Source organism: Enhydra lutris, unplaced genomic scaffold (genome assembly GCF_002288905.1).
Source record: "Enhydra lutris kenyoni isolate GAN:26980312 unplaced genomic scaffold, ASM228890v2 scaffoldscaffold31, whole genome shotgun sequence".
Classification (NCBI taxonomy): Eukaryota; Metazoa; Chordata; class Mammalia; order Carnivora; family Mustelidae; genus Enhydra; species Enhydra lutris.
In genome coordinates, this window is record NW_019154115.1 from 19,067,011 (window position 1) to 19,078,732 (window position 11,722).

The 11,722-nt window shown below is 40.6% G+C and overlaps 1 protein-coding gene across 2 annotated transcripts in view; it reads left to right on the forward strand.

The window, feature by feature from the left end:
* Positions 1–11,633, forward strand: part of LOC111153270 (DIS3 like exosome 3'-5' exoribonuclease) — a 32,760-nt gene extending 21,127 nt beyond the window's left edge. Inside the window, exons 8-17 of one of the 2 annotated variants that reach the window (XM_022512184.1) lie at positions 667–836; positions 1,917–2,078; positions 3,740–3,987; positions 4,552–4,644; positions 6,270–6,803; positions 8,378–8,532; positions 8,634–8,812; positions 9,941–10,086; positions 10,781–10,955; positions 11,043–11,633. In XM_022512184.1, the coding sequence (XP_022367892.1) occupies positions 667–836; positions 1,917–2,078; positions 3,740–3,987; positions 4,552–4,644; positions 6,270–6,803; positions 8,378–8,532; positions 8,634–8,812; positions 9,941–10,086; positions 10,781–10,955; positions 11,043–11,351 (2,171 nt within the window). In that variant the 3' untranslated portion in view covers positions 11,352–11,633. The remainder of the gene's footprint in view (positions 1–666; positions 837–1,916; positions 2,079–3,739; positions 3,988–4,551; positions 4,645–6,269; positions 6,804–8,377; positions 8,533–8,633; positions 8,813–9,940; positions 10,087–10,780; positions 10,956–11,042) is intronic. The other variant, XM_022512185.1, reaches the window with a different exon arrangement.
* Positions 11,634–11,722: the final 89 nt, after the last annotated feature.

Consider the following 11,722-nt stretch of genomic DNA (forward strand, 5'->3'; position numbering starts at 1 on the left):
AACATCCACTCTAAAATCAAGGATTTTGTTCTGATGCTGCTACATTTCCTGCACCTAGAACAGGGCTCATACCTGGTAGGGGCTTAATGAGTCAATCAATACTTAAATAGTTAATAGATAGCACTTTTAACTATTGAAGTTTGTTTTTTCTTGACCTCAGTCAGTAATGCTGGGTAGTGTTGTATATGAGACTTAACAATTTGTGCAAACTTCACTGTATACAGTGTTGGCCCAGATGATCTTGGCTGGTGGGAAAATGCAAGACAGTGAAAATGCACGAGAGAGGGCATAAGTTAAAAAATAAATAAATAAAAATCACTGGCTTTTCCTGACACCCTCATCCTGAGATTGATAAGGGAAGGGCAAAAGTGGAAAGTGGGACTAATGGATGCTAAGTGTCACATCAGATCCCACAACAGAAAGGTCAAATTGATGATGTTATTAAAAAAAAAAAAAAAAAAAAAGATGTTTTTCAAAAAATTAGCCATCTTAACAGTAAAAACACCAGGAAGGCGAATGTTTAAGCATCTCTCAACTTGCGTGGATGTGCTTGAGACAAACGGAACGTTGTGTTTCCTGTTTTCCTTCCTCACTGCTGAAAGAGTCCACATCCAGAGAGGTAACATCTCACCCTTGAAGGCCTTGTTTTGTTTTGTTTTCCCAAAGGCAAAGTGGTGGGCATCCTTCAGAAGAACTGGCGGGATTACGTGGTGACATTTCCATCCAAAGAAGAGGTCCAGTCTCAGGGCAAAAATGCTCAGAAAATCCTAGTTACACCTTGGGATAACAGAATTCCCAAAATCCGCATCAGCACTCAGCAAACGGAAGCGCTACAGGTAGCTGCCATTGTACTTCTCCTGTCTTTGCCAGCCTTCCCACTCCACCAGGAAACACAGTTAGTGCCTTTGCATAAGAAGGGATAAATTATTGATGGCATCTGGCAATTCAAGATCCTGCTTTTAAAAAATTCTAAATATATAGAACCATCTGTTAAGCAGTCCTTGGTTAATAAATGAAAGCCAGAGAGAAACTGTCCTAGAAAGAGCCGTGTAGGACAGCTACAGAGTCCATACATTATCTGGCTGTCCACAGAAACTTTCAATAGATACGCTTTGCCAACACTAACAAGCTTTCTTCCAGCCAGCGATACAGAAATACGATCTCTCTGCCCTGTAGGGATGATCTAGTGGTACTTCACCAAATTGATTATCCATAAAGGAATATAGCACTGGAGGGAAGATATAAACAAGGAAGTTAGAAATTAACCTTTACTGTGGCAAAACGCACAGGCAGGCCCAGTTTCATTTGCCTGATGTTCTGCAGTTTGTAAACGAGACCTCGTAGCCGGACGTCCCCAGCCAGTAACCGGGTCTTGGCGCGCCCTTCGCATCCCTGAGGCCTTCTGCGGGCTGTCGGAGGCTTCTTGCAGCCCTCGCTGGTTTGCTGGAACTTGGGGGCGGTGGGGTTCAGTTCACACCGATCCCTCCCTCCCCACCGAAAGATGCCCATGAAACTTAGAAAGTCACTTCAAACAAAGTAGAAAGTAACTCCCACGCTGGCAAAATTGAGATTTTTGTTTTGAAACGGAATTAGTACTATGCACCATGGGGTTTTCTTTTGTGTTGCAAATATTAACTAGAATGTGTCGCAGTTGGCTTTCTTTAACAGAAGTTTGCAGCCTCCTTACTGGATGTAGAGGGGTATTGCCTCCTTCCAAAGCCTTGGGCTGAACACTTACATGACCATCTGGCAGTTTAGTAAAACAGCAAGAACCAAAACAAAAAGCAAAGCCCACTGTTCAGTCGGCCACTCTCTTTGGAGCGTGATGCTGTGTATCTTGTGTGTCTGGTGCCTTTGACTGACCCACTTAATTCCTGGAGCTGGGCTGGTGGGGTTTCTTTTCTCTTTTTGCGCAGGACTTCCGGGTGGTTGTGCGCATTGATTCCTGGGAGTCGACATCCCTGTACCCAAATGGACATTTTGTGCGTGTTTTAGGCAGAATCGGGGACCTGGAAGGGGAAATCGCAACCATCCTGGTGGAAAACAGCATTTCGGTTGTCCCTTTCTCCGAAGCTCAGGTCTGGTTTCCCGGAGTCCTTTGGTCTAGTGAAAGACATTCTGTACAGTTTCTTTTTGCATTTGTTTGTTGTTTGTTTCATTGTTAAGAAGAAAAATCTCTGTACTGTGTAACCACTCACGAAAGTCACAGATAATGGAAGCAGCTCACTCCTTTCTGTTCTGTGTGTGGACCAGACTGAAGTCAGCTTCAAGTGCATAGTTTCCCAGAGCCTCACAGCTCTCAAATTTTTACATTTTCCAACTGTGCTTAAAAATGGTATGTCAGTGGCTTATTGTTAGTATACATCCATCGCCCCCAGCTGCAAAGGTGCCTGGTTACAGACCCTACTGGGCTCCACTCCCCGTCCTAATCACTCACCCACAGGCCTGCACAGAGCCACAGGGAGTAGCTTCTAGGATCCCATACATCTCTGACCTGCGGGTCACCAAGTCATGCTAACGAAACAGTTTTTGTAACCTTTGCAGAAAACACACATTCAATAAACCTAAAACATTAGCTATGTTCATCACTTTATGATCTTTTACAATCCTCATAGATCTTGTTTATCATTCTTGCATAACTAGATCCATAGTGTGCCTGTGCTATTTTCTGTTCTGCTTCTTTCACTTCCGACTATTTCTGTGTATTGATACAGCTATGTCTTCCTAGTTAATGGCAAATTATTGCATATCAATGTACTCTGCTTAAGTCTTCCTTAGTTTTTGGGCATGGGGCTGTTTAATTTTTCAGTAGTAGAAGAAATGCCACTTCAGACATTTTTCTAAATATTGCTTTTTTTTTCTTTTGCATCATTTTTCTTGGGATGTAATCCTTAAAGTAAGATTACCAAGTCAAAGGGCATAAAAAATTTAAGTGGCTTTTATTTGTATCGGCAGATTATTCTCCAGAAAAATTGGACCAGTTTGCATTGCCATCAAGAACGGATGGGTGTTCTTATTTTCATTATAGTCTTTGACAGAACAGGAGCTATAATAGTAAAATATTTTAGGATATTTTACATTATTAAATTTTTATGCTTAACATTAGTTTCTGGAAATTATTGTTGACTTGTTTTGACAGCTTTTAGTGAAAATGTTAGAATCAAATAAAGCATGGGGTAGACTTCACAGGACTAGAAATTCCTCTTCCCATTTAGCCTACTTAACTGCAAATTGATGGCCTAAACAGGTAATAGTAGAGAGAAAGTGCCCTAGATTGGTCCAACGTAAATTATCTTTAAGGAACAGGCTTTTAGTACTTGGGACATGTTGAGGTTTTTTTTCAGAGCTTGACTTGAATTAAAAGCTCCACTGCATTTAAAAAGTAGATCATTTGAAAGTGGGCAAGAGGTTGCACTGTTTCTAAGCCACCATTCATCCTTGTTCTGGCCTGCATAACTAAAGAAGCTGCTGGAAACTGGCAGACTGTAAGCGTCCTCAAAGACAGGGGACTGCGTCTTTCCTATTGGCTCCTGACCTTTCCAGAGCCTAGCACAGTTCCTGACACACATTAGGCACCTAATAAATAATTATCGATCAAAAGAAGTAAACGGGTTAATTGCAAAAGGTAACAGGGAATGAATGGGATTTCTGTGAGACTGTAGTGAGAATGTTCCAGAGCAGAGTTTCATAGGAAGCTTGTGGTGTGAGAATTGCTGAGTATCAGACTGTCATCATACAGATGTGTGAAATGCCAGTCAACACACCAGAAAATCCCTGGAAGGTGAGTCCCGAAGAGGAACAAGAACGGAAAGACTTGAGGGAAACCCATCTCGTGTTCAGCATTGACCCAAAAGGCTGCGAAGATGTGGACGACACGCTCTCAGTCAGAACCTTAGCTAACGGCAACTTGGAACTTGGGGTCCACATTGCAGACGTAACGCACTTTGTGCCACCAAATTCTTACATCGACATTGAAGCTAGGACAAGGTAATGCGTTTTGAGACCAGCGGTGTGAATTCATATTTGAGAACCTCACCTAGTTCATAACTCCCTATTTTCAGAGTCTCAAACCAAAGATTTCCCAGTTTTGTGCAATTCTGCAAATCCCTTCTAGAAAAAAAGGGAAAAGGAGGTCCACTTCCTCTTTCCCTATAGAGAAATAGTTCCTTGATCACTTTACCTTTCCTTTTTTTTTTTTTTTTTTAACAGAACCTTTTCAAACCCACTTTCCTTCCAAATTGCGATGAATTAAATTTTTCCTGGATGGATACTCTTTCCTATAAATACCGGCTCATTACACTCTAATTTTTCTTAGACAGCTAAGATTCATGTCACTTTTTCTTTCTTTTCTATATCAGTGGAAAAATATTCAGCCCAAGGCAGTCTCCCTTAGAAAAGTGGGAACGTGGGAATAGCTCCATTACCCAGTCTGCTGCGCTTTATGAAAAAGCAACAGCCTTGGGGGATTTGGACTGCGGACTTGGCGGTTTCCCTCCCCACGGCCCCTGCGGCCAGCTGAAGGTCACACACCCACGTATGTGTCGTTCACAGGGCCATCACTTACTATTTAGCGGACCGTCGCTATGACATGCTGCCCTCCATCCTCAGCGCTGATCTGTGCTCCCTTCTGGGAAGCGTTGATAGGTGAGTTTGTTCATGATTTTTTTTCTTCGATCACCAGGGCTTGTCTTGGCTCTTCTGTGCTGCCCAGTGCTTTGCTTCTGGTCTTTCTCCTCTTTTGAATACACTCTGCCCCGTTCCCTACCCCCGTTTTTCCCCTGTGCCTAGAGTGCCACTCATTTGTAGGCGGTTTTATTTCTCTAGACTTCCCTGCCCTTCCTGTCGTCTTTTCTGTACGTCTAGCTGTGGGGCCGCTTCTCCCCCTGTTGTTGGCTTTTTAAAACTCAGCTAAAGGCTAGGAACAAACGTGGACGACTTTGTGCATATATATTCCCTGGCTGAGGCTGTTTTGTATGAGGACCATGAACTTAGGGAGTCTTTTATTTGTGGTAGTTAACATTTATATCTGTCTTTGAATACATAATAAAACCATATAGTCCAAAATTTATAGGTTCCAAAAGATATTTCATGAAACGCTCCCCTCCTGTCACTTTCCCCCAGTACCAAGTTTTTATGTATTTTTCTGGATATGGTGCATATACACACAAATGTAGACATGTGGTCTCTCTCTCATACACAGATTGTGACGTTATGTGTATGGATGCCATTCAGCTGCTTGCTTTTTATTTCTCTTAACAGTGTAGCTTGTCGATCATTCCATATTAATAACAGTTGCTTGTCTATGGAAATTTGGATTGTTCTCAGTCTTTGGCTATTAAAAACAAAACTGTACTAAATTACATGGAACATAAGTCATTTCATATTTTTAAAAGTAGAGTATAACTGACAGATAAATTCCTAGAAGTGGCATTTCTGTGTCAAAGGGTAAATGCATTTGTGTTTAGATAGATGTAATCAAATTGCCCTCCATAAAGATTACACCAGTTATATTCCCACCACTGATGTATGAGAATGCTTGTTCCCCAACAGCCTTACCAACACAATATGTTGTATTTTTTTTATCTTTGCCAATTTGAGATGAAAATGGTATCTTACTTAGGTGGTTTTAATTTGCACTTTTCCTATTATGAATAAGGTTAACCATTATTGTGTATATTTAACACTCATGTATGTATGTATTCTTTTGTTTCTATAAAAGGAACTCTTTCAGGTTCCGTTCCTTTCTTTTTGTGCCCTCCATCTGTTTGTTATTGATTTGTTAGAATTCTTTACATATTAGGAAAATTAGCCTTTTGTTTTTATATGAGGTGCAAATGTTGCATGTGTTTTTAAACAGAGTGATGGTAAAGTGGGTCTTTATTAAGTGAATTTTTTTTGCTAATTAACCCTCCATTGAAAGTGATATGATAGTTCATTGTTATTCTGTAGGATTTGAAAGGCTTTCTTCTTTACTAGCAAGCCCACCAGACTTGACTCTCTCAGTGCTACGCTAGTCTAATCAAAATGGAGAACACTGTAACATTACATGTGAACTCGTTTCAGATTTGCTCAGAGCTCAACAGAACCTAGACTAACTTTGTTGTTTTAATTTTAAATAATTTTTGAGTTAATGGTGGAGTGTTTGAATTGAGACATTGGTCCAAAAACCTGTAGCATTATCATTGCTTTTAAGTTACATTTAGGGTCTATTCTACGTGCTTCAAAAATGGAAGAATTGAATAATGATGTCAGTGTTACTGGTTTTATAGGTATGCCGTAAGTGTCATATGGGAATTGGATAAAACCTCCTATGAAATTAAGACAGTGTGGTACGGCAGAACCATTATTCGATCAGCATACAAACTGTTTTATGAAGCAGCCCAGGAACTGCTGGACGGAAACTTCCACATTGTTGATGATATTCCAGAATTCAGAGACTTGGAAGAGAAGAGCAAACAAGCCAAGCTAGAGGAGTTGGTGTGGGCCATTGGAAAGTTGACTGAAATAGCACGCCACATCCGGGCTAAGCGAGACCGTTGCGGGGCCCTGGAATTAGAGGGGGTAGAGATTCGTGTTCAGCTGGATGAAAAAAAGAACATCCATGACCTCATCCCCAGGCAGCCCCTGGAAGTCCACAAGACGGTGGCTGAATGCATGATCTTGGCCAACCACTGGGTAGCCAAGAAGATCTGGGAGAGTTTCCCTCATCAGGCCTTGTTGCGCCAACACCCTCCTCCACAGCAGGAGTTTTTTTCTGAACTGCGAGAATGTGCTAAAGCAAAAGGCTTCTTCATAGATACACGGTAACTCCTCTCTTGAGGGGGCAGAGGAATGGAGGGAGTTCTGTACACTTATTTATCTTATAGTAGTTCCTAAAATGGGACAGCCAGATCTTTGACCAAAAATAGAAAACTTCTTGGCTCTCTTCATTTACTACAATGTAGGTATAGAGATTAAAATTAAAAGAAGTTTATTTAGACATAATTTTGATCCACTACAATTTGTGATGCAGAAGTAAGGGACCCGTTACTCCTGGTTTAATTTCATAGACCCCTTTGGCAAATACCAAGAAGTAATCCTGTTTATTTCAGTGCTTTAAAAATGCAACTTATCTTTGAGGCAACATCTAAAATACCACACCAAAGATAAATGTATACCATCCCTTCATAGAATGAGACATTTTTATCTGCCCCTCTTCCAGAAGAAAAGATTTTCCCTATTGAAAATGCTGTACAGGGGCGCCTGGGTGGCTCAGTGGGTTGAAGCCTCTGCCTTCGGCTCAGGTCATGATCCCAGGATCCTGGGATCGAGCCCCGCATCAGGCTCTCTGCTCAGCGGGGAGCCTGCTTCCTCCTCTCTCTCTGCCTACTTGTGATCTCTGTCTGTCAAATAAATAAATTAAAAAAAAAAAATCTTTAAAAAAAGAAAATGCTGTACAGGGGTTGGCTCAGTCAGTAGAGCAATGTGACTTTTTTTTTTTTTTAAAGATTTTATTTATTTATTTGATAGAGACACAGTGAGAAAGGGAATACAAGCAGAGGGAGTGGGAGAGGGAGAAGCAGGCTCCCCACCGAGCAGGGAACCTGATGCAGGGCTTGATCCCAGGACCCTGGGATCATGACCTGAGCCGAAGGCAGACGCTTAACGACTGAGCCACCCAGGCACCCCTGTTAGTTTCATTTTTAATATTCTATATTTCTGGGTTTTAAAGATTATTTGAGTAAATAAGCAATATTCCGTCCCTTTCTCTTTAAAAAAAAAAAAGGGACTGCACCTCAGGTTTGGTTTAGTTCTGTTTTTTAAGTCCCTCTGGCTCAGTAATTCTTTTTTTTTTTTTTTTTTTTTTTTAAGATTTTCTTCATTTATTTGACAGAGATCACAAGTAGGCAGAGAGGCAGGCAGAGAGAAAGGAGGAAGCAGGCTCCCTGCCAAGCAGAGAACCCGATGTGGGGCTCGATCCCAGGACCCTGGGATCTTGACCTGAGCTGAAATCAGAGGCTTTAATCCACTGAGCCACCCAGGTGTCCCTGGCTCAGTAATTCTTGATTTTCAAAAAGTCCATTCTTTGATCTGTAAGGGATTAAGCATATTAGGAATTCAGTTCCACAAAAGTATTTGACACCTACTATGTGCTGGGCATTAACCTAACCACATAGGTATCAGTACATGGTTCTTAACTACTTTGGAAGTATTATTTAAAATTATACACTTTCTTAGTTTCAACCTTAAAAGCAGACTAGATTTCTGTAGTTGAAAAGAGTTGCATCTAAAACATATCCAAAATAAAATTTCTTCAGAATGAAAGATTGCCCTTAGAGTATTGACTTGTACATTGTTGCTGGGGACTAAATAAAGGTCTTTTGGGTTTTTTTGTCAGGTCCAATAAAACACTGGCTGATTCTCTGGATAATGCGAATGACCCCAACGATCCCATCGTAAACAGATTGCTGCGATCCATGGCCACGCAGGCCATGTCTAACGCACTGTATTTCTCTACTGGGTCGTGTGCGGAGGAAGAGTTCCATCATTATGGTGAATGATAGCATTCTTTTGTGTGGCCATAACCTTGAGCAGGTCATTTAAAAAGTATTTTTTGTTGTTGTTGATTTCCATCTTTTGGTTTCTTTTTGAAGGCCTTGCATTAGATAAATATACTCACTTTACGTCTCCGATAAGAAGATACTCAGATATCGTAGTACACCGATTGCTGATGGCAGCCATTTCAAAAGATAAGAAAATGGAAATTAAGGACAATTTGCTCAGCAACAAAGATCTTGAGGAATTATGCAGACATATCAACAACAGAAACCGAGTAAGAAGGGATTTTAAATTCTCTTCCATCATCTCTTTTGCTTAGAGAGTATCAGCTTTGTGATGGAATGAAGGGCCATAGAGTCTAGCACATTATATTCTAGCATTATTCTACCCAAGGAAATAAGGTGAAAAATTGTAATGTCTCTTGTGTTGCTCTCAATATTTACAGATGTTACAAAGTCACTTAATGTGGGTTTAGGAGATTTGACAATAGGTCAGATGTTTTTCCCAAAACAGGACTGTAAAAGACCACGCATCATCTCACCACCCAAAGATAGCCATTATTCACTGTTCCAGACCGTGATTTTTATTTATGACAAATAGGGTAGCATACCTGCTCTCTGAAGTCTTTTGCACGTGATACATCTGTTACTGACAATATCATCTCAGAGTAATGACAGGTTTCTTTCAGAAGCTGCTTTGTATTTTATTTCCTGTTGTTGGCTAGTGGCTACAATATTGTACAGCATAGAAGAGAGCATTTGGTGATACAGAAAAATTGGAAACTACTTCAGTATTTAATACAATTTTTGTTTCTTGTATTCTAGTTCACTGCTGTGCAGTATTATAGTCACTAGCCATGTAGGCTAGTGTTCCGTTCTGCCCAGATTCTGTTGGGCAGCACTGTTGTCCTGGGCAATCCAGTTGACATCCCTCCTTGTATATACACCTTACCGACTTCTCAGACAGTTGCCCGGATTGCTGACTTAGAAGGTGTGCTTAAGTAAATCTTCGGTGCATATGACCAAATTGCCCTCCGGGATAGCAGTACTAATTTATACTTGCACCAGCACGATTGTGGTAGGACAGACAAAATGAAGGGGATGCATGGATTCAGATACTTTCCTGTACCTGAATGAACTGTAAACAGAGTCTAAGTCACATGTTATTTTCTTAAAGAATTAATTTTCTAAAGGACATTTTTAGGCAATGTTTGCTGGATGGTTAGGTTCCCACAAAACTGACAGAATTCATGATAGGGAAGAATATTTGTATTAATAGTTACTAATACTTTAGTAAGTCCAGCCTTTTTAAAGACGTCATTTCTGTGCGAGTATGAATTCTGCGTTTCCCCTGGGGATGTCCTGGTGTTTTAGCCTGCTTTGGGTTGTGCTGCTTCTTCCAGGCAGCCCAGCATTCTCAGAAGCAATCCACGGAGCTCTTCCAGTGCATGTATTTTAAAGACAAAGACCCAGAGAATGAGGCGCGTTGCATATCTGATGGGGTTATATATTCAATTAGAACAAATGGCGTACTCGTATTTATACCAAGGTATGTTACATCTAACATAATAGTTGTTAAGAAATCATAGTCATAATAGAGGCACCTGGCTGGCTCAGTTGGTTTAAATATCTGCCTTCAGTTTCTGTCATGATCTCAGGGTCCTGGGATCGAGCCCCGAGTTGGGCTTCCTACTCAGCCAGGAGTGTGCTTGTCCCTCTCCCTGTGCCCCTACCCCCGCTGTGCTCATGGTCTCTATCAAATAAGATCTTAAAAAAAAAAAAGAAATTACAGTTAAATTAGTGTAGAACACAAAGTCTGTGTCAGATGTAACTTGTTAAAATATAACAACTGTTTGTAGGTACAGATGTATGTACTGTAAGAGAATAATGCACTATAAAAGTATAAAAGGAGGAGCACCTGGATGGCTCAGTCAGTTAAGCATCCAACTCGATCCCAGCTCAGGTTGTGATCCTAGGGTCCTGCGTTCAGGCCCTATGTTGGGCTCCTACTTAAAAAAAATTATAAAAGGAGATTAGCATCTAGTACATCTGTATTAGTGTTAAGAAAGGATTTTACTTCCTTATTTAGCAAAATAGTTTTCCACCTGCTCAGTGAAATATTTGGAGGTGAGAGGAAAAGTTGGTTTTAATCTAGAATAAAAACTAGCATTCTAGATTGAGGGTACAAGATTTGTATACTGAGAATACATTATCTCTGGATTTTTATTCTGGCAATGATTCAGGTTTGGAATTAAAGGTGCCGCTTATCTAAGAAATAAAGATGGTTTGGTGATCTCGTGTGGCTCAGACAGCCGTTCTGAATGGAAACCAGGATCCCTTCAACGATTTCAAAACAAAATCACCTCTACCACAACAAGCGGGGAGTCTGTTACGTTCCATTTGTTTGACCATGTAACAGTAAGTCCGTATTTACATTAAGCCTTGCTTTCAATGTCGTGTATGAAGAATGAGATTTGGTAACATGCCTTTTCTCCTCCGTGATAGGTGAGAATATCTGTACAGGCCTCCCGTTGCCATTCTGATACAATCAGGCTTGAAATAATAAGCAATAAACCATACCTGATACCAGATAAAGACCTTTTTCAGCAGAGCTCCCTCCTGTTAAAGAGTGATTTAGTGAAGGAAGTAACTAGATCTGTGGAGGAGGCTCAGCTTGCCCAAGAAGTCAAAGTAAACGTCATTCAGGAAGATTATCAGAAATACTGTCAAACAAAGGGAAGAAGCCTATACACACTCCTAGAGGAGATAAGGGACCTAGCTCTCCTGGATGTTTCCAACAGTTATGGAATGTAAAATACTCTTTTTGCTTCATTAAAAGAACTGTTTTGTGAACACTTTCAGCCTTCTTTTTTACATTAACATCTAATGTTCTTTGTCACCTAATGTTCTAGTCATTTGGGATTCAGTCGATAGTTCACCAAGACGCAGAACATTTTCTCATCATTAATTAGAGCTTCATTAAAGAGCAGTTAGGTCCCTGTGGAAACTGATTTTTCGGAAATGGATAGATCATGACGGGTGACTCTACAGTCAGATTGTCAGTCTCCTTTTAATAAATCCAGAATTGATTTTTGATTAGCTTATCTCAAATCCATTCTTCCAAAATAACTTAATTTTTCTAGTAACAGCTACTCTGGGCCATTTGGATCCTAGGCCCCTCTGAC